A 24,018-nucleotide genomic window follows, 5' to 3' on the forward strand; every position below is an offset into this window, starting at 1 on the left:
AACCAGGTACACACATTGTTACAGTAACCCCCTCCTGGTAAAACTTCCATAAACCAGGTACACATATTCTTACAGTCACCCCATCCCGGTAAAACTTCCAAAAACCCGGCACACACATTCTTACAGTCACCACGTCCTGGTAAAACTTCCATGAACCAGGAACACACATTCTTACAGGAACACCCTCCTGGTAAAACTTCCAAAAACCAGGTAAACACACACTCTCACAGTAACCCCCTCCTGGTAAAACTTCCAAAATCCAGGAACACACATTCTTACAGTCACCCCCTCCTGGTTAAACTTACAAAAACCAGGAACACACATTCTTACAGTAACCCCCTCCTGATAAAACTTCCATAAACCAGGTACACACATTCTTACAGTCACCCCTCCTAGTTAAACTTACAAAAACCAGGAACACACATTCTTACAGTCACCCCCTCCTGGTAAAACTTCCATAAACCAGGTACACACATTGTTACAGTAACCCCCTCCTGGTAAAACTTCCATAAACCAGGTACACACATTCTTACAGTCACCCCATCCCGGTAAAACTTCCATAAACCAGGTACACACATTGTTACAGTAACCCCTCCTGGTAAAACTTCCATAAACCAGGTACACACATTCTTCCAGTCACCTCGTCCTGGTAAAACTTCCATAAACCAGGTACACATATTCTTACAGGAACTCCCTTCTTAAAATTTCCATAAACCAGGCACACACATTCTTCCAGTCACCCCGTCCCGGTAAAACTTCCATAAACCAGGTACACACATTCTTCCAGGAACTCCCTTCTTAAAACTTCCATAAACCATGTACACACATTCTTACAGTAACTCCATCCCGGTAAAACTTCCATAAACCAGGTACACATATTCTTACAGTCACCCCATCCCGGTAAAACTTCCAAAAACCCGGCACACACATTCTTACAGTCACCACGTCCTGGTAAAACTTCCATGAACCAGGAACACACATTCTTACAGGAACACCCTCCTGGTAAAACTTCCAAAAACCAGGTAAACACACACTCTCACAGTAACCCCCTCCTGGTAAAACTTCCAAAATCCAGGTACACACATTCTTACAGTCACCCCCTCCTGGTTAAACTTACAAAAACCAGGTACACACATTGTTACAGTAACCCCCTCCTGGTAAAACTTCCATAAACCAGGTACACACATTCTTACAGTCAACCCATCCCGGTAAAACTTCCAAAAACCCGGCACACACATTCTTACAGTCACCACGTCCTGGTAAAACTTCCATGAACCAGGAACACACATTCTTACAGGAACACCCTCCTGGTAAAACTTCCATAAACCAGGTACACACATTGTTACAGTAACCCCCTCCTGGTAAAACTTCCATAAACCAGGTACACATATTCTTACAGTCACCCCATCCCGGTAAAACTTCCAAAAACCCGGCACACACATTCTTACAGTCACCACGTCCTGGTAAAACTTCCATGAACCAGGAACACACATTCTTACAGGAACACCCTCCTGGTAAAACTTCCAAAAACCAGGTAAACACACACTCTCACAGTAACCCCCTCCTGGTAAAACTTCCAAAATCCAGGAACACACATTCTTACAGTCACCCCCTCCTGGTTAAACTTACAAAAACCAGGAACACACATTCTTACAGTAACCCCCTCCTGATAAAACTTCCATAAACCAGGTACACACATTCTTACAGTCACCCCCTCCTGGTTAAACTTACAAAAACCAGGAACACACATTCTTACAGTCACCCCCTCCTGGTAAAACTTCCATAAACCAGGTACACACATTGTTACAGTAACCCCCTCCTGGTAAAACTTCCATAAACCAGGTACACACATTCTTACAGTCACCCCATCCCGGTAAAACTTCCATAAACCAGGTACACACATTGTTACAGTAACCCCCTCCTGGTAAAACTTCCATAAACCAGGTACACACATTCTTCCAGTCACCTCGTCCTGGTAAAACTTCCATAAACCAGGTACACATATTCTTACAGGAACTCCCTTCTTAAAATTTCCATAAACCAGGCACACACATTCTTCCAGTCACCCCGTCCTGGTAAAACTTCCATAAACCAGGTACACACATTCTTCCAGGAACTCCCTTCTTAAAACTTCCATAAACCATGTACACACATTCTTACAGTAACTCCATCCCGGTAAAACTTCCATAAATCAGGTACACATATTCTTACAGTCACCCCATCCCGGTAAAACTTCCAAAAACCCGGCACACACATTCTTACAGTCACCAAGTCCTGGTAAAACTTCCATGAACCAGGAACACACATTCTTACAGGAACACCCTCCTGGTAAAACTTCCAAAAACCAGGTAAACACACACTCTCACAGTAACCCCCTCCTGGTAAAACTTCCAAAATCCAGGTACACACATTCTTACAGTCACCCCCTCCTGGTTAAACTTACAAAAACCAGGAACACACATTCTTACAGTAACCCCCTCCTGATAAAACTTCCATAAACCAGGTACACACATTCTTACAGTCACCCCCTCCTGGTAAAACTTCCATAAACCAGGTACACACATTGTTACAGTAACCCCCTCCTGGTAAAACTTCCATAAACCAGGTACACACATTCTTACAGTCACCCCATCCCGGTAAAACTTCCATAAACCAGGTACACACTTTCTTACAGTCACCCCATCCTGGTAAAACTTACAAAAACAAGGTACACACATTCTTACAGTCACCCCTCCTGGTAAAACTTACAAAAACCAGGCACACACAATCTTATGGTAACCCCATCCTGGTAAAACTTACAAAAACCAGGTACACATATTGTTGCAGTCACGCCATCCCGGTAAAACTTCCACAAACCAGGTACACATATTCTTGCAGTCACCCCGTCCTGGTAAAACTTCCAAAAACCAGGAACATGTATTCTTACAGTCACCCCATCCAGGTAAAACTTCCATAAACCAGGTACACATATTCTTTCAGTCACCCCCTCCTGGTAAAACTTCCATAAACAAGGTACACATATTCTTACAGTCACCCCATCCAGGTAAAACTTCCAAAAACCAGGAACATGTATTCTTACAGTCACCCCATCCAGGTAAAACTTCCAAAAACCAGGAACATGTATTCTTACAGTCACCCCATCCCGGTAAAACTTCCAAAAACCAGGTACGCATATTCTTACAGTAACCACCTCCTGGTAAAACTTCCATAAACGAGGTACACACATTCAGACAGTAACGCCACCCCCTCCTGGAAAAACTTCCAAAAACCAGGCGGATTACAAACATCCGAATTCCTTTATTCCTCATTTGTTCTGTCTGCAGAACCACTTTTTAGAGGCCATTATTCCCCATTCTTCCCTCCAGGATGGGATTAAACACGAGTATCTTAAAGGTGTGCATGATAGTCGAAGACAAGAAAAGGATTCATACCATAAAGTACGCTAAACTGCACCATAAACTTCATCTCTAAAAAAAAAAGAAAGAAGACATTTCGAAGTCACAAAAACCTTCCGTCTTTAAAAGCACAGACAACGCACCTTGCAGACACATTTGTGGTGAAGGACACGGTGTTGTTTTCTATGGTCAGTGGAGTTGTGCCGGTGATGTCCTCCCAATGAGCTGGCGATGTACCCCCTGAAGAACACAAACATAAAACTCACAATTATTTGAAAAAAGGGAGTTTGAAAACAAGTTTTAATGTAACATAAAAGGATACAACAGAGGAGCTTAAATATGAAGAAGAAGAAGAAGAAGAAGAAGAAAAGAAGAAGAAGAAGAAGAATCAGGAGACAGAATTGTCACAAAAACTCCACCATGGTTGACATTGTCTTTTCTGTTCAGCATGACTTGTCCAAAGAGATCCTACTACTCCTGATCACAGCTTTCGCCTTTCCTGTACGGAATCCTAATGTGCACTTGATGAACCATAAAGCCTTCCGCAAATCATTCATTCCTATGTTATCACAATTACAATATATACAGGATTAAACGACGCTCTCAGGCTAAGGAGAAACTTGTACATTCATCAACTGTAGAACTCGTACATGAGGGAGCATTTTTACATCATTTACAAGGATATTATAACAAATATAACAACATGGAGTACATTTTGAATTGGAATATGACGTCACAGCAGAGTTACAAAAAAAAAAAAACTCGAAAAACAAACAAATTAGATTTCTTCAAAATGCCAACAGGATGAGAACAGAATCGGGCCACATCAGGAACCCAAGCTAGTACACTACTTACTCCATTACCAGCTATTTTAGTAATTATTGGTATGGGTGAAACTTAATGTCATGATTTTACATTACCCAATACCAGCCAAGATGACTAATGCAGTCCCATGATGACACAATCAAATGCAGCTATGAACAAGAACGGCACTCTGTAGAGGGCATACCTCCGCGAAGCTGAACACTTCATCCGTTGTATCCCAATGACAGGCCAAATCTGCATCTGGACCTGAACGAAAATCGAATTGGCTTGTTCTTTCTCCGACTCAACTCATTCACCAAGTTTTGTCATAATCCATCCATAACTGTTTGAGTTATCTTGCCATACATCGTGTTTGGCACTATCTCTCAACGATGAAGAATCGGTGAACAAAGTTTTTCAATTCTCGTATCCATATCCGGATTCGCATCTTCACCAAAATCAAGCCAATTTGTCTGTGTCACACACCCAACATGTCCACCAAGTGTCGTCCGAATCTGTTCATAACTTTCTGAAATATCCTTCTCACACACACACACACACAGACAGACAGACAGACAAATATTGGTGAAAACACAACCTCCATCCTCCTTCAGTGGCGGATGTAATGAGACTGAAATTTCAGAAATATTGTGCAAAAGGAATTTGAACTCTTCCCCAAGAGTCTTCAAGTCTTTCTGCTCTTGTCTGGCACTGCTTACAAGATCTGAGTGACTGGAACTTATACGAACCACTAAATAATCAAAAATGGTAACATACAATCTTCCACTTTTCAGAGAGAAGTTACCGATGGAGCACACAGAGTTGATCTAATGCAGTTTCGGTTCAAATCCGAAAACTCCTCAGATGTGAATTTGTAGATAACCTCAGGTCAACACCTTTATTAGTGTAAACAACAATGAGGCGCACCGGAGGACACACAGTGCGTTCATGTCCGAACGAATATTACCTGCCGGCCAAATAACATTGTGGAGTAACCACCACACTCGAACATAATCCAGCCACAATGTGATATCAGTGAACATTTCATGACATCGGAAAACAATTACATTTTATTTGCTATTTCCCACAAAAAACTATGTCAGATGCCTCAAACCTGATGTTGTATGGTTGCAAATAAGCCTAGAACTCCATGTCCAATAAAAATTCCATTTGAGTGGAATATATTCTCCAACATTTGACAGACGAACAAACTGATAAAATCTGTGCTTCACATGACGAGCATCACCAAATGGATGAACAATGGCTCATCAGTGAGACTGAAACAAAGAGCAATATGTTTTGTGTTCAATATATGTCGATATTAACATGCTTCGGTGAGCTGGCAGGATGCCCTCGAGGTACGCACACTCGCCTCCGGGGTGTCTCGCCTGGGTTCGAATCCCGACCCAGATATAAACTGTCATCCCGGTGTTTCACAGGAATGGCGATTCATCAATGTGTGTCGTCTCTCCGATGGATGTTAAACTGGCATCAAATCTGCCGGAATTAGTGGATTCGTCGGTGGACATGAAATATCTCACGGATGTCCTTCTCGAAAAGTCGGCGAGCTATCACCGGCACCCTGCACAATTTTAAAATTCCTGCTCTAACATAAAGGAAACAGTAACAGCAGCACAATTGCAACCTCATAAAATGATGCTACCCACAGTCATATGCTGCATACAAAGGAAGAAGAAAGAGAAGAAAGAGAAGAAGAAAGAGAAGAAGAGAAAGAAGAAAGATAAGAAGAGGAAGAGGAAGAAGAAAGATAAGAAGAGGAACAGGAAGAAGAAAGATAAGAGGAGGAAGAGGAAGAAGAAAGATAAGAAGAAGAGGAAGAAAGAAGAAGAAAGATAAGAAGAAGAAAGAAGAAAGAAGAAGAAAGAAGAAGAAGAAGAAGGAAGAAGAAGAAAGAAGAAGAAGGAAGAAAGAAGAAGAAGGAAGAAAGAAGAAGAAGGAAGAAAGAAGAAGAAGGAAGAAAGAAGAAGAAGGAAGAAAGAAGAAGAAGGAAGAAAGAAGAAGAAGGAAGAAAGAAGAAGAAGGAAGAAAGAGAAAGAAGAAGGAAGAAAGAAGAAAGAAGAAAGAAGAAAGAAGAAAGAAGAAAGAAGAAAGAAGAAAGAAGAAAGAAGAAAGGGAGAAGGGAGAAGGGAGAAGGGAGAAGGGAGAAGGGAGAAGGGAGAAGGGAGAAGGGAGAAGGGAGAAGGGAGAAGGGAGAAGGGAGAAGGGAGAAGAAAAAGAGAAAGAAGAAGAGAATGAGGAAGAGGAAGAAGAAGGGTTCAATTTCTGCAGAGAGCCTCGTGAGTGACTTGAAACTTCCATGTTTTGAACTTTCGCGTCAACCTGTTAATGTTGCTGAACTGTTAAAATTGGGGAAAACAAACAATATGACGAATGTGAAATCATAAAAACAACCAGAGTTGGTGTCAAAGCCACCCAATGCTCGCCTATTTATATATAAACCCACCTTCACATTCCCTGCCTTCCGTCCCGAAAGTTCCCTGTCGTGTAAGGACCTGAAAGTGCCGTTTAACATCCATCTGAAGGATAGCACAAACATTGACGAATGACCCTACACCACCACCACTACTACTACTACTACTACTATGACTGTAAAATGGCCTTATTACCCTCACCAACGGAGAGGGAATTGCATTTGGGTCGGTTTGTTTGTCCACACAGAACTTTCGTGTTTTTCTCTGCAATCGCTTGTCGGATTGAGACGAAGTTTTCACCATTGATGCGACTACTCAGGAAGAATGTTTTAATAATAATGATGTCATAAGTAATATGGTGTGGCAGCCATATTGGAAAAATTGGGAAAAAAAAAAAACAAAAAACTTTTGACCTCTGTATCTCTGAAACCACACAAAATTAAAAACTTGAAACTTGGCACACAGCAATTACTCCTCATGCGGAATTAGTTAGATTTTTTATGGTCATAGTTACCCTCGTTATGACGTCATCATTGCGTATGTATAACACCACATCCGATCAGTATGAAAATTTTTGAGAGTCATCTCGGGATAAAATGGTCCACAGAGAAAAATTTCATTACACCATCATTCACGTGATATGGCAACCATATTGTTTAAAAAACAAAAACAAAAAAACCTTCAAAAGTCTTCTTATCTGAAGGGGCTGAACAAATTGAGGCGAAACTTTACACGTATGACCGCCTGTCCATGAGGAACAAAAGGTTCACACAGGCCCGTCGCTAGGGGGGGGGCATTTGGGTGCAATGCCCCCCCATGGCGCATCTGGTGCCCCCCCCCCCACTTGTACGCCACCCATTTATGCCATGTTGTACCCTGTGAACAACTTAGTGTTTAAGGATGAGCGCCCACTGTGAACTTGCTGTTTAAGAGTTCACCTGTGTGAACTAAAACCCTTATTCCAGATGTTCAACGTGGTGAATAATAAGGCCTTCTTGGATAAACTGTTCTTTAATAATATCCTTCTTTGAATAAGAGTCAAGAGATAAGTGTGCGCTTCCCAGCGCATCTCCAAAAGCAGTTGGCAAGACAATACAGTCCAAGACCACAAGATAAAAGATAATAACGCAAACACCAACGCCAGCAGGCAAGACCTCGTGTCGAATGTCGATGTTGTGGGTGGTTTTTGTCGTATCGTGGATCATTTAGTTTTAAGGAATAGCCAATCAGCGTATTCGATATGGAGACCCTATTGAGCCGGTTACCTGATTGGTTGTAAGTTAGGTATAAATGTAATACAGTCATAATATGAATAAGGAAAAGACATAAATTTACGTTATTAAAGATGAAGTGCACGTGCACCACGTGACCTTCACAACCCGTCAACCCTCCATCTTACAAAAGTAATTTTATAATAAAAATTAAAAACGTGTGTTTGCAATTGTGCTTACATTTGAAATTATGCAGATAAAACCTGTTTTTGATGGATGGATCATTTAATAAAAAAACCGTCAACCGTCAAATCTCGCGAGTCGCGAGATTAGTGACGCGAGTCACGAGGGACGAATCACAGAGCACGAGCTTGCAGCAGGAGAAAAGGACGTGGATGATGGATATACGAAAATGGCTCAGAAAAGGAAAAAATGCAAGCGACGAAAATGAAAAAGATGATGAAAGACATGTTGTGGGAGGAGGAGGAGGAGGAGGAGGAGGAGGAGGAGGAGGAGGAAAAGACGATCATGTCGATAAAGTAACGACAGAAGCTGGCCAACCTGGCCAAGCCAGCAACATCAGCCCTGCGGCTGGAGCCCCAGCGCAGGCAGCCGAGTTTCCACGCTAGGCAGCGGCCTCGGGGTGGGGTGTGACTGTCAAGCCGCTTCTCGATGATCTTGGAAGTGAGAGACCGAATCAAGTTGTTCTCCAGCGGTACCCTGGCCATCTGTTGCAGAACAAGAGTCGCTCGTTTGTGTCCTCGTGGTACCAGACTAATGAATGGCTGGAATATAGTGTGCAGACAGATGCAGCATTCCGCTATCCATGTAGGAAGTTAACACTGCACGCGGCCCAGTGGACTCTACTTTCACAGTGCGAGGCTACCGGAATTGGAAACATGCTGTTGAGAAAGGCAGGGGGTTTCACAAACACGCAACTTCAAAGGACCATTTAACTTGTGTTTTGAGGTGGAAGGAGAATGAGAGGCACATCGATTGTGGTAAGGAGATTTCCACACTCCTCAATGCTGACCAGCTAAATAGAAACCGGTACTGTGTGTCTGCTGTTATAGATGTTGTGGGATTTCTCGCCGAAAATCAGATACCTTTTAGAGGGAGCCTTGATAATTTTGAGGATATGTCAGACGGGGACAGTGGGCTCTTCCTCTCGCTTTTAAACGACACACTCAAAAAAACACCGAGCTAGCCGAAATAATAAAGCATATCCCACGAAACGCAAGCTATACCAGTCCGGAAATGCAGAATGAACTGATCTGCACATTGAGTAATGTTGTGACGGATGCCATCGTGGAAGAAGTAGGCACATCGTGGTTTACCATCAAGGTGGATGGGACGAGGGAGCCCACTGAATGCGAGAACATATCAATCATCATTCGCTTTGTATCCGCATCAAATGAAGCAAGAGTGTCTACTCACAATAGCTACAGCCGACGCTGGAGATGCAAAAACATTGACAGACCTAATAATTCCAGAGCTGACAAAAACAGGACTTGACACGTCAAAAATATTAAGTCAGGTGTACGACGGGGCTTCGGTAATGGCTGGGAAGCACGGTGGGGTGCAAAAGTTGTTGCAAGAGATATTGGAAAGAGAAATCCCCTTTGTGCACTGCTTAAATCACCAACTCCATCTGGTAGTTGTCCACGCCCTGGCAGCAGAGAAAGCTGTCACTGATTTCCTCGAGGTTTGTTGTTGCCTGTACAAATTCTACAGAAAGCCCACTGTTGCTGCACAGTATAAAGGTGAGCGGTTAAAACGACTTCTTGATCAAAGGTGGACGGTACATTTAGCCACCGTGTCTGTGATCATAGGATCTTTTAAGGATATCACATCCTTACTGTCGGAGATTGATGCAGAGCGCGCCTACGGTGCAGAGATGAGGATGGAGGCTATTGGGCTTTTGCAGGAAGTCTCTGGGCCTGGCTTCATGTTCATTGCTATCTTTGTACAAAAACTGCTGATGTTGTTAGATGGCCCTAACAGACTCTTGCAGGCAGAGGACATGGACTTGCTAACGGGGTTGGAACTGGTGGCGAGTGCTACAGAGTGCGTAAAGAAACTCCGCTCTGAGGATGAGTTCACTGATCTGTGGAACAAGGCCAACGATGCTCGCACTTCCACACCTGCACCACCAAAACGGAGACGCACAATGCATAAGAACTTGGAACAGTTTGTAGTTTTGGAGACGACAGGACAAAACAACGACAATGACAAGACGGAACTGCAGAGGGTTTTTTACAGTGCAATTGACACTGTGCTTGGAGAGATCGCTCAGCGCTTCAGTGAGCACAACACACAACTCGCCCGTTCACTCGCTGCCTTGAATCCTGAAAATGGCACGTTTTTGGATCCCCACTTGCTCCAGCACATCATGACATTAACAAAGTCAACCATCAGTGAAACAGAGTGTGTGGTTGCAAAGCAGTTTATTCGCTCACAGGCAGAAAAGCAGCCAAACGAGAGATGGACAACACAAAAACTCCTCTCAACATACCACAAAACGCTGGAAGCCATGCCAAGTGTAGTGACTGCTATGAGACTTGGACTAACATTTGGTGCGTCCACTGCCATGTGTGAAAACTCATTCTCAACATTGAGGAATGTCTTCACTGACCATCGACGGTCCATGCGCCATGCACACAAGGCACAACTGGTACAGCTGGCCTTCGAGAGAGACCTCACACGTAAATGCCTGAATGAATGGAAGGAGAAGGTCCTCAGAAGATTCCACACCAAGACGCGTCGCCTGCAGCTCTTCTGACAGTGAGTGCAGCGGTATAAAAACTATACGAGGAGTTCAGATTCTGTGTGTGACTGCTGGTGATTGTGGTTGCAGTGTGGTTGTGGTCAGCACCCGCCGTGGTCGGCTGCTTTGTACTTCTGATGTTTAAGTTAAATGTTGTATTTGGTGCTTCGCATGTCCCATATCTAGTGCTTTGTGCATAACCTTACCTCTGTGTAATTGACTGCTTTAAATGCGGACCTTGTGGCATCTTCAGGCTGGTCGTATTTGCTGTTGATAGTTTAACGTGATAATCGCAGGTCATAGCCGACTGTATCTTATTTCAAAGTGCACTGATTCTGGTGCCAACCTCCCCCGTTTAGTCATTGTATCTCTGGTATATTCATTTTCTAATGCCAATTCTTCACAACACCTTGTATAAGTGCACCTGAATTGGTGCCAATTGTCTAATCATTGAATATCTGCATTGTGAATGTGCCAGTTTGTTGCGGCTCTCCTGCATTCGAATAATTTTAGGCCAAAAACATCGGAACATATTAAATCTAGCTTAGATCAATTTGGTTAGTATGCGATGGCAACCTCAGTATAGATGTGTCAATGCTGCATGAATACAATAGTATACCGGGTTATCAAAAATATTAAATATAATAATTGTGCCCCCCCCCATCCAGTTCATATGCCCCCCTTTATACTGAGTCCTGGCTATGGGCCTGGGTTCACACATATGATATCATAGGTCACATGGTTGGCAGCCATATTACCCTAGAAGTTATAAAAAAATGCACCACTCAAAAGAAGTCCTGGCGAGGGTCTGCAATCTCTGATTGCTCTTTTTCTTGTTATTGTTGGGTTATCACGGGAAGGTTTTTGGCTCAAGTCTTCAATGAATTGGCTAACTTGGTCTGACATTTGACCGAGGGCGATCTGTGCAGGAATTTGGAATTTGTTCAGGGAGCTGGTGATAACTCATACTGTTTTTGCAAAATATCTGTTAAATTTGAAGCTCACTATAGGATCTTTAATGACCAACAACTAATGCGAACAGACACAACACTCATGAACTTGGTGTCCTTCTGAGGATTGGTAAACTTTGCGATACATCGTACACTTTGCGATGCATACTTCTATCCGTGACGCACCAATTGGACATTTTATTGTTGGGTCAGAAATTAAGCCCACTCTAGACAGCTCAACAGGAAGTACACAACCTCTGCACCATCCTGCCAGATTGATAAATGCTAACCAACGTTAATAATTTCATGAAGTCCGATATTATTCATGAAATTTTGTGAATACAAGGATTATCAATATGTCCTTTTAACATATTTACAGAAACATCATACATGTACAGGTGGATAGCTTCGCTCATGTAACTCACCAGTGATGCTACAAAGAAGACAGAGTGGTGGTTGGTCCTTGTCTGTGGTGAGCGCATTTTTCTCTGCAGATGTGATTGTTTTTGGTGTGGGGATAGTCATGGTGATCGGCTTGTGAAACTTGCGACGACGTGGTTCCACTGTAACAATGGGGCTGAAGGATGCTTTGTTCCCCAGAAGCTTCCTCACCATGTCTTCCTGTATTGGATGTGCCTACAAAAAGTTATGTCATATCTTCATTTATTATGATCTGGCAGTGTGAAACATTTCATAGACTTTAACTTGTACATCATTTAGATTTCAAATAATATGGCAAAGGTCGTCATTGGTGGTAAATACTTGCTCATTGCATTGTTCATAGCATGGAAGCAAACCTTGTCATACTTCAGGCACCCAAAATCAAATCGATAGCTGTATGCCAGAAAGTAAAGCTATGATGGGTCATATTTGAGCAAGGATCCATTGATTCATTGCTTTGTAACAACTGAAAATAATTTTTCCCTCACCAAAGGAGAGGGTATTGCATTTGGGTTCGTTTGTTTGTCTGTCTGTCTGTCTGTCTGTCTGTCCACAGAGAACTTTCATGTTTTTTCTCCACAACCGCTTGTCGGATTGAGACAAAATTTTCACGATACGTGTGACTACTCGTATATAATGTTTTGATGATAATTATGACGTCATAGGTCACATGGGGTGGCAGCCATGTTGGAAAAATGGAAAAACTTTGGACCTCTATCTCTGAAGACCTCTATCTGCACCAAAGGAAAAATTGAAAGTTGCACATAAAAACAACTCCTCATGGGGAATGAATGTGATTTTTATGACGACATCATTGGTGCCCCTGCCATGACGTCATAATTGCATATGTAGAACGCAACATCCGATCAGTATGAAAATTTTTGAGGGTCATCTTGCAACAAAATGGCCCACAAAAAATGTTTTGATGATGTCAATAAATGTTAAAGATTTAAAGTTTCCAATGTCATTGACAGATATTGATAAATTTGAGAAAATGAATAATGTATCTGTTAATGTATATGGATCAACGGATACAAACAATGATGATGATTATGATGATGATGATGATGATGATGATGATGATGATGATGATGATGATGATGATGAAACAAAGTTCAGATCTTAAAAATTTCAAACAACTATAAAAATGATGAAACACACATTGAACTTCTCTATTTTGCTTCAAAGGAAAAATCACATTGTGCTTCCATGAAAAATTTATCAAGATTAACTAAATCACAACTATACAATAGAAAATGTGAAACATATCCTTGTAAGAGATGTCTCAACTCCCTTCATACAAAATAACGATTTGATCAACATTTGGAATATTGTCGCAATCATAAATCAACAGTAATGAATATGCCAACAGTAGGTTCAAACATATCATACAAATATTTCAACAAGTGGTTTTAAACACTCATTTGTGATATACGCTGATTTTGAAAGTACACTTGAAAAGATGGACAATCCATCCATAACAAAATATCAAAAACATTCTCCTTGCAGTTTCTGTTATTAAATAAAATCATCTGTTGGTGATGAATGCAACAAGTTCGAACTTTACAGAGGAGAAGGTGCCTCCTAAGAGTTTGCAAAATGACTGGAAAAAGACTGTATTATATTATCTATGGAAATGAGAAAAATCTATAAACCAATGTCCTCAACAAAAAAAAGAGAAAATAAAATTTCAGCAACCACAGGCTCTCTATCATATTTGTGAGGAGAAAATTAGTGAAGGTCCAAAGGTTAGAGACAATTGTCATCTCACTGGTAAATATAGATGTCCAGCTCATCAGAGTTATATTCTCAGTTTTAAACTTCCCGCTTTCATTCCAGTATGTCTTCAAAACAGCACTCACTGTGACACACATCTTTTTTAAAAAAATGAATCGAGTAAAACTGGTGGAGACATTTCGGCTATTCCTAACACAAAGCAGAAATATATCTCATTCGCAAAAAAATCCCGACATCTCCATTAACATCGGATCAGATTTCTTGACACATTCAAGTTTATGTCAAGTCCATTATCTAACTTGTTATCAAATAGTAAAAACTTTCCAATCTCCAATCACATTTCTCAAATCAAGAAGAGATTGAACTCTCATCACAAAAGGGGAGAGATCCTTATGATTATATGAACACATTTGAGAGGTTTAAAGAAACTCAATTTTCCACAAAGGAAAGTTTCTATAATAAGTTAAATAAAAGCCATGTAATTGATAAAGATTATACCCAAGCACAAAATGTTTGAAAAAAGTTTAATCTAAAGAACCTTGGGGAATATCATGATTTGTATCTTAAAACTGATGTTCTTTTATTGGCTGATGTATTTGAGACTTTTAGAACAGTCTGTCAGAATAAAAATTCTTATGGATTAGACCCTGCTCACGAATACACAGTCCCAGGATTGGCTTTAGGTGCTATGTTAAAAATGACAAAACAACCATTGGAATTAATCAGTGATATAGATATGCTCTTGATGAAAGAAATGCTAAAAGAGGTGGAACATCACGCCTGTTCAAAGAGATATTCTAAAGCTAACAACAAATATCTTCCGAACTAAAATGTTAAAAAGATAGTTCTTACTTTATGTATTATGATGCTAATAATTCAGATGGATAGGCTATGTCTCAATCTTCACATTATGGAAAACTTGAATGGGTTAAAGACAAACATTAAGATGGTTTGGCATTGCCGTCAATCGAACTAAGATAACCCGAAAACTAACGAGTTATCATGGTAAAGATATCTCGCCAACACGCCGGTACGAAGAGAGCTTCCTCACTCAGTAGCAAACTGGAACCGGCGCCGTGGAGGCAGAACAGAAATACATGCAGAACCTCGTAACCCGGTTATCCGTGACTGAGATAATTCAATGACCAAACTGCACCCTGCAAACCAAACTCAACTTGATGAACTACGGTTAAGAATGGGATAGCATCGAGAACTCTATGGGCACAGAACAAAATAACAATGAATCGAGTCAACAAGTGTAAGCTGGCAACTCAACCGTGCACGATTCCGGGGTCAATATGCACGCACACCACTTCTACTACCATGTGCGAAGCCAATAGTGCTATGAATGTTTATCATTGGTTTTCATTCAGAATCTGTCTTAATAAGACTAACTAGTCCACTTAAACTTTTTTTTCTCAACCAAATCAAATTGTTACTTTCTTTGACCATTATTGGACCTTTATAAGGAAATAAACTTTCACTATCAACCAGCATTCTTCTCCAGTAAAGCAGATATGCGTCATAACAGAAACCACTGGCGGCCATTTTGAAAAATGGCTGCCACAGCCATCAGCGGTTGAGATGGCCCAATATCCAAATCTGTTCATAATATGATAGGCTACTAGTGTGCCAAATTTGGTGCTTTCCTCACAAAATGCACAACTGTTATGCTAAGTTGTCCCAAAAGTGTGAATAATTATCAGGAACCTCACCTGCAACCCGACCTTGATTCTCTTGGTGAGCGCACCTTGAGGGAACACAGCGCAAACCTGTGGAACCACTGAGCTGCTAAGTAAGCCACCCTCTGGTCCTATGGCACTGCTTTCCTGTCGCACACGTGATACCACCGCAAAATACTGTGGGAAGTCACGGGTGAAGATTCGACAAATCCTCTTGCGCTCCAACTCTTCCAGACTGTCCAGTTCTATGGTTAAAAGGGGATGGAAAAAGAGGGTTAAAATTCATTTTGAACACTTCATTTGAATAGCATTGGAATATTGTAGCAGGAATGTGCTTCAGAACTTGTACCGGTGCTTGTCCGTTTGTTTAGTTTTTGTTTAAAAACCCAAACTTTTCCTCTTACCTGGAAACATGCCTGAGTACAGCCTATTTTTTAAAAAGGGTGATCGTTCAAACACTTCTAACTACCGTCCTATTGCTCTGACTTCTACTATTTCCAAAGTATTTGAATGTCTTCTCAAGTCACATTTTCTCAAGCATCTTGAATCTCACAGTCTTCCATCTGACCACCAATATACACTACCAGTCAAAAGTTTTAGAACACCCCCATTTTTCCAGTTTTTACTGAAATTTAAGCAGTTCAAGTGCAGTGAATAACTTGAAATGGTATAAAGCTAAGCGGTAAACTGCCAGTGGTTGAAAAAAAAGTATAGGTTACCAAAAACTGAAAAATAATGTAAATTTCAGAGTTGTTAAAAAAGGCCCTTTTCAGGGAACAAGTAATGGGTTAGCAACTGCAACTGTTCTACAGTAATGTTCTACAGTAAAACTGAAAAATAATGTAAATTTCAGAGTTGTTAAAAAGGCCCTTTTCAGGGAACAAGTAATGGGTTAGCAACTGCAGCTGTTCTACAGTTCTACAGTAATTAAGCCTTGAAAGTTGATGCAAACAATTCCTACAGGTGTCCAAACTTTTGCGCCACAGGTTTTTACTTTTGCGCCACAAACTTTTACAGGTGCGCCACCGAGAAGGCGAAAGGATGGTTCCTCAGTGTGTGACACCACCTGTCAAACATGGAGGAGGAAGCGTGATGATCTGGGGCTCTTTTGCTGGATCTAGAGTTGGCGACTTGCACAAAGTGAATGGCATTCTAAACCAAAATGGCTACCACAGCATTTTGCAGCACCATGCAATACCCTCTGGTCTCCGCAGAGTTGGTCAGGGATTCATCCTGCAGCAAGATAACGACCAAAAACATATCTTGAGGCTTTGTCAGAACTACCTTTAAAGAAAAGAACAAGAGGGGAGGCTTCAAATCATGGAATGGCCAGCACAGTCTCCAGACTTAAAACCCCAGAGCAGGTTTGGGATGAACTGGACAGAAGGGTGAAAGCAAAGCAACCTCCAAGTGCAACACATTTGTGGAAACTTCTGCAACAATGTTGGGAAGAACTTTCTGAACAATATTTGTTTTCCATTGTAGAAAGAATGCCACGAGTATGTTTGGCTGTTATATCTGCAAAAGGTGGCTACTTTGATGAGTCAAACTTTTGGATAAAATTTTGTTCAACAAAACGATTCCATGATTTCTTTTTCATCTGCAATTGTTTGGTTGTTCTATGTTTTAATTGCAGAGTACATTGAAACAATAAACTGCTTAAATTTCAGTAAAAACTGGAAAAATTGGGGTGTTCTAAAAGTTTTGACCAGTAGTGTAACTTTCACAAGGCAAGATCTACAGGTGATATCCTTTCTTACATTATGAATGTCTGGGCCTCTTCTTTGAGAGACTTTGGGGAATCCTTTGTTGTTGGCCTTTATATCTTCAAAGCCTTTGACAGAGTTCGGCATCGGGGTTTGATATCCAAGCTTCCCTCTTTCATATCGAGCTTTCTCTAAAACCGCTCTATCTCCATAGTTGTTGATGGTTCAACATCTCCCCCTCTTCCCTATCAACAGCGGTGTACCTCAAGGTTCCGTTCTGTCCCCAACACTCTTCTTTCTTTTTATCAATGACCTTGGTTCTTCCACAAATAACCACATGCACTAGTATGCTGACGAATCAACATTACATTCCTCCATGTCCTTCCCATCTGCCCCATCTTCCCTCACTTGATCTACATCTCGTTTAATCACAGCCACCTCTTTAAATTTGGATTTGGACAAGATCTCCCAATGGGGCAAATGTAATCAAGTTAAGTTTAATGCTTCAAAAACTCAATTTATTCTCATCTCTCTAAAACTCCTCTCAACTCTCCAATCTCCTTTGAAACCTCTATAATTATACCATGTGATCCAATTAACCTACTAGGTATAACTCTAATATCAAATTTATCCTGGAATCCACACATTATGAAAATAGCGAAGTCTGCCTCGAAGAAATTAGGAGTCCTGTTCAGATGTCGAAGATTCTTCTCTTCTGAACAGTTGCTTCACCGATATAAAGGATTTATTCGTCCTTGTATTGAGTCCTGCACTCATATCTTGGGAGGTTCCAGCTCCACATACTTACTGGACAGAATTGAATCCAAAGTTATTCGACTTGTCATCTCTTCCAATCTGACCTCAAAACTCGACCTTCGTGTAAGTGGAAAAAAACTCAAAAGTTTGGTTTCCGCTCACAAGAACTTGCTGCTTGTGTACGTTCACCATGAGTGAGACCAAGGAATACTCGACAAGCCACGACATCACATGATTATTGCGTGGCCATTGGCAACTCAAGGGTGGGCCTTTACGATGTTTGTTTCTTCCCTTCCAATGCCAAACTCTGGAACTCTTTACCTTCTCATGTCTTACAAAACACTTACGACCTTCCCGTTTTCAAAAAGTAGATTTTTTACTTTCTTAAAAACCCATAGACTATTCTCTTTCCTTACTTTTCTATTCATGCAGTTCTTTTATGTAAGGCTTGGCCTCGATGAGGACTATTCAGTCTGTGCCTGAAGCCTTCAACATAATAAAAAATTTTTTTTTTTAAGAATTGCTGTCAGCTTGGGTTGTACTACATGCAGTCTCTTGGTGGGTTTTCTTTCTCTTTATAACCCCAGAGATAGAAAGACTGGAGTTTCCATCTACATTTTATCATAGTAATGCAATAGACTTCATAATGGTATTGCCAAAAACTGGCACAACATTTCTGAGCAATGCGCTTAACTTTAACCTGAATGGAAAAAAAAAATGATAATAAATTGCCAATTAGGTTATTTACTGTTTGTCAGGTATCTCAAACAATGCCTTTTTCTTGGAAAGCTTCCCTCTCTTACATGAAACAAGACATGGCTGGACTATACAAAGTACAACTAAAATATAATTATCAAGTCCAAAGATAACCATTATAGATATTACAAGACAAGCACGCACACATACATGCACATGCACACGTCTGCTCATTTGCCACATTCCTTTGGGAGTGGCTGTGCTGCGAATGCATTGTCTACCATATATTAGGATGAAGATTTAGAAATTGACTCGGATCACACCACACAATGCATAGCTACTCAATTTGAAAGGTACTGTGGGATCTTTAGCATCCACAAGCTAATACCAACAAGCAGCAAATGATCTGCCTGATGACAGTTCAAAGTCAGGTTTGGAAGCAAACCCAGCCAACACAGCTCAAAGGCGAGCACGATCCCTCTGACCTATCCTGTGAGTCCTTCAATCAATCAGATTAATAACATTGATTTCAAGGATGCAACGACAGACCAATCAGCCTTCTCCCAATCATAAACAAGGTTATGGAATCCATCATCGCTTCAGACATTAATTTCTTCCTCTTCTCCAATGGCTTGATTTCCCATCATCAATTTGGTTAAAGACCAGGTCACTCTACCCTGGATATGCTGCTTTTGCTCTCCCAACAATGGATGGAGGTCCTCAATGCTGGACATGAAATCAGAGCCATATCCCGAAACATATCCACCTGCTTTTGACACGGTTTGCCACCCTGATCTGCTTAACAAACTCTCTTCCTATGGTATCCAAAGGCCATCTCCACTCATGGCTGGCAGACTTCATCTCCTGTTGCAGCCAACGTGTGGCTGCAAATGGAGTTCTTTCATCCCCACTTCCTGTCCAGGCTGGAGTTCCTCAAGGCAGCGTTTGGGCCCTGTGCTTTTTCTGGTTTTCATCAATCATCTCTCAGACTCCCTGAAAAATCCTCTTCATCTCTTTGCTGATTACTCCACCCTCTGCCGTACCATCCGTCATCCCGCAGATCAGCAAGCAGCAGCTTCTTCACTCTCTGCAGATCTCGATAAATCACAATCTGGTCCAAACAAGTGGAAAATGTCTTTCATGCCGGACAAATCTCACACTCTCACTTTGTCTCTCCGAAAGGACCGTTTGCAACCCCCCCCCCTACTTTCTCAACAACCCTCTGGATGAAGTCCTTTCATTCAAGCTTCTGGGTCTCACTATCTGCCATGATCGTTCCTGGGAAAGCCACATTTCCAACCTCCCCTCCAAAGCCAGTAGCAGACTGGGAATCCTTCATCATGCAAAGTCCTTCCTCAGCCCACCTGAACTCCTGACCACATGCAAAGCTTTTGTCCACAGCCTTATGGAGTACTGCTCTCCCCTCTAGGCTGGTGCTCCTGTCTCTCACCTTTCTCGGCTTCATGCTGTGGAAACCAAGGCATTTCAGATCATTGGTATCTCCCGCGATGAGGCCGAGTCTTTGGGCCTCTTACTCTCTCACCACAGGCAGGTCATTGGTCTTTCTGTCTTCTACCATCTCCTCTCCAGTCTCCCCCCCCCGCTGTGTCTGCGATTTGTCCCCACCATATTTCTACAGGACGCTCAAGGTCCGTCAACAACCCCCTTCTGGTAAAACTACGAAAATCATGAATCACTGCTCACCTTCACTCTTTCGTTACTCGTTTTTCTCACCTTTGGAATAGACTCCCTCACTCTGTTCAATCCCATTCTTCCCTCCAGGCCTTCAAAACAGCTGTTCACCACCACCTCATATCTTCCACCACCAAAATGCTCGATCTTTTTTACCCCATAATCCACCTCAAAGCCCACCTCCTTCAAATTCCCTGCTTTCCTTCCTGAACGTCCCTGTAATGTCCATCTTGTATACCTCGTGTTCCCTGCCCTATCCCTCTCCCTTCCACAGATCTCCTAATGTCTCTGTTCCCCACTGTTTTGTCCTTCCCACTCCTGCTCCTCTTGTCTCATGGAGCCTCGCTGTGCGTTGTTAGCTCTCATGCGAGCCTCGACAATGTTTACAAAAAAAAAAGGCATTATGAAGAGCACTGAAAAAAATGAGAAACTGTTCAATGCTTTAATTTAATCTGCTTACTATAATTCAGTATGGATTATTATAATGCATGCTCGAGTTAAAAAAAAGTCCGAGAAAGTCAAGAAAACAAAAATAAAAATGACCTTCCCAATGTATTGTTCATGGAAATCGATCCAATGGACATGGATACATGTCAATGGAAATATGAAAGAAAAGAAAAATGGGAAAGTCTGCCTGAATTAAAAAAAAAACAATGTACTGATTTTGTTATGATGCACTCATCTTTTTGAAAAGCAAAGAAACTTTAAAATGGAATTTTCTTGAGCAGTGTACTTAATCATACCCTCTTCCATGCCATTCAGCATCTCAGACAGCTCTTCTTCGGAACAGTCTTGCTGATGCTCTCGCCATGTGGTTCCATCGGAACTCCGCAGCACGACCAGCTCCCGCTCTCGTCCACGTAGAGATGCAAAGTGTGGGATCTCCACAAGAACAGGCCTGCGGTGATGGTAACCAAGCAGTGGGAAGTATCTTTAATTTCCTTCAATTTTTACTGGGGAGTCATGGAAAGTAATAATCCATGAGCCAGAGGAACTGTTGGGGGTACCATTTGCATTGGTAAATTCTTCCAGACATTTGAAAGCTCCGAAGCTGTACTTTACGAAAAAAATTTTGATCGTTTAGTCAAAGAAGTAGATCATTGCTATAAAAACAGACTCCAACATTCCAAATATATCTACACTAATAAATGTCAGTGAGCGTGTCAGTGAGTGCATCACAAAAACAAAAAAACCTCGCAGCCTGAATATTTGCATGCATACTAAGGGAAGTCCAAGGATATGCAAGAATGAAAATTGGGTGTTTGGGTTAATTAAAACACCCCTTTTGAAGATAATTAACAGCATTATTTAATTATCCTTTTGTGACATGTGGAGACCAATGTTAACTTGTCCGAAATAATAGACTGACCCATCTTACGACTATTTATATAATAATGGACTGGTCCCTCTGCTGTCCACTACTGATTGGTCAGATTTATTCACATAATTAAGTGGAGTGGAGTCTGATCCTAATGCCGAGGATCTGTGCCGATTTTCGCTTTAACTCCAATGTTGTTCTCAAATTAAAATGAAAGTTCTTCAAAGTTCGTCAAAGAGGATTTATTTATTGTTCGTTCATTTGGAGTCTAGTTGGTCATGTGGCGAAGTGCACAGACAGTTTGTGTGTCAAGACTGCGTGCCATCCGGAAAGCCTCAGCCCACGTCAGAACAGTTAGCATCCATGTTGGTTGGCTAACACCTGGTACTCAATGCAACCCGGTCAGTATCAATACACTCGGCAAACCCAGAATTAGTGCACTTGGCGATTGACATGCATACACGGTGATCGGAGGTGGTAGAGGGAATGTCACCAGATGAAGGAAACGTTTCATGTTACACCTTTATCAAGGCTCATCCTTAATCAACCTCTTGGGTCAGCCCTCTCTCCATTGCTGGGGGTCTTCATTCGTCATTTTTTTGGCATGATCAAAAATGTCTTCACTTGGAACAGGCCGCAACAGTTTCTTAACAATAAAGCGCACAAATATATATTTTTTTCCACTTTCCTCACTCCTATCATCAAATTCCTCATCTTCATACCTAAGAATCGCTGCACACACCACAATGCTTATAGATGCCAGTATTCGTGGCTATATTTCATTTCCGCATATGTAATAAACACTAATATCTCAACCTGTGTTTAATATGACCGCATTGGCTTGGCAAGCGATTCGCAATCGGTTATAACAAACATCACCTCGAGACGCCCGCAATGTCAACCATTGTCCAAATTGGACGAATGAACACTCTTGTCAGTCGGACTGCTGATAAGATCAATTCCACAGTTTAAATTTTGAAATTCGGTTAAGGAGAAGAGATTATAGAGCTTATCACATTTCAGCTGCAATGCTTAGAAACATCCAGAGTTGTATTTGCATATTATTTGATACTCCGGACGTGTTTGGGCGGTCGAGGTCTCCGGACGTGTCTGAGCGGTCGGATGTGTCCAGGCGGTGATGGTCTCCGGAACGTGACCGGGCGGTGGTGGTCTCCGGATGTCTCTGGGCAGTGTTTGTAGTATGACCGGTAGAAAATGTATTTCAGACATTAGTTTGTTTCCATCTTCACTGTTATTGTATGCAGAATCATTTTGATGAGACCGTATGAATCGTAATTAACGTTCCACTGCACGTCTGCCTTCCCTTCCCCTCACCTCATGCTTACCACTAATCAAACTCCCCTCCCCCCTCCTCCCAAACCACCCCCTCCATCCCCATTTAACTCCCTGGATGTTTATAAGCATCACAGCTGAAATGTGATAAGCTTGAGAATCTCTTAACCTGAACCGAATTTCAAAATTTAAACTGCGGAATTGAACCGAACATCAGTTCCGACTGATAAAGAAGTGTTCATTTGACCATTTTGCATATTGTTTGGTGCTCCGGACGGTGTTTCGTATGACCCAGCAAACCGTTCCTTTTCAATGGTTTCATTGGAGTGCTTGCTTGAGTGCTTAATAGTGGAAGGCAGAATCGATTCCAAATTACTCGATTCCAACCATCGAATTGAAAGTAATGGAGTAGTGGATGGGAATCGACGTAAATTCCGAGTAATTCCTACTTCATAGAAAGAAGCATTACTTTTTGGAGAATCTTTTTTCATCCCTGTTAGGCATGTTACAGTTACACATAGCCTAGTAATGTATTGATTGAAAAGGGACCTGTGGTATCCGATATGCAATATAGCAGCAAAAGAAAGTAACTTGCAAACTCAACACACCCCAAGGGCATGTTCATTTTAATTGACGAGCAAGGCATTTAAAGTCGGCCGGTAAAGCGCGCCGATTTCTTTGCTGGCGGACAGGTAGACAATACATCGACTGATAAAATTTTAACATGTCGTTCAAAAGGTCCAGAAGTGCAGTTTGTAACTATTTGAGGAAGGTTAAAGAAGACAATCCAAAAGTTGCATGCTCACTTTGTTCAACAGACATTGCTCATCACTGCAATACATCCAATGTGCGAAAACATGTGAAAACCAAACACCACAGTGTGTACCGATTAGTGACGGTTGAGAATGCAGATCCAAAGAAACCAAAGTCTGGAACAGAAACAAGTTCACTTTCGCAATCGACAATTGAAAGCACTTTCACCCCGGTAATGTCCTGGTATGCTGCCTTCTCTTCCCCTACCCATCCCCACTCCCCCTCCCGCTCTCCTCTCCTCTCCCGTCTTTCACCCCCAACCCCTCCTCTTTCCCACTTCTCTCGATCCACCCCTTTCCTCTCTCAGTACTCCACTCAGCGAAGC

The 24,018-nt window shown here is 41.7% G+C and overlaps 1 protein-coding gene across 1 annotated transcript in view; it reads right to left on the reverse strand.

Annotated features, from left to right (window-relative positions):
* The window catches only part of LOC147027264 (ankyrin-3-like), a 493,469-nt gene that overhangs the window by 219,191 nt on the left and 250,260 nt on the right, over nt 1-24,018 (reverse strand). Inside the window, exons 29-32 of the mRNA XM_085883609.1 lie at nt 21,013-21,167; nt 15,453-15,664; nt 11,985-12,195; nt 3,539-3,635 (exon numbers count right to left, since the gene is read on the reverse strand). Of these exons, the coding sequence (XP_085739735.1) occupies nt 3,539-3,635; nt 11,985-12,195; nt 15,453-15,664; nt 21,013-21,167 (675 nt within the window). The remainder of the gene's footprint in view (nt 1-3,538; nt 3,636-11,984; nt 12,196-15,452; nt 15,665-21,012; nt 21,168-24,018) is intronic.

Source organism: Eptatretus burgeri, chromosome 5, assembly GCF_056783735.1.
Source record: "Eptatretus burgeri isolate ZD-2024b chromosome 5, Ebu_testis_v1, whole genome shotgun sequence".
In the NCBI taxonomy this organism is placed as follows: Eukaryota; Metazoa; Chordata; class Myxini; order Myxiniformes; family Myxinidae; genus Eptatretus; species Eptatretus burgeri.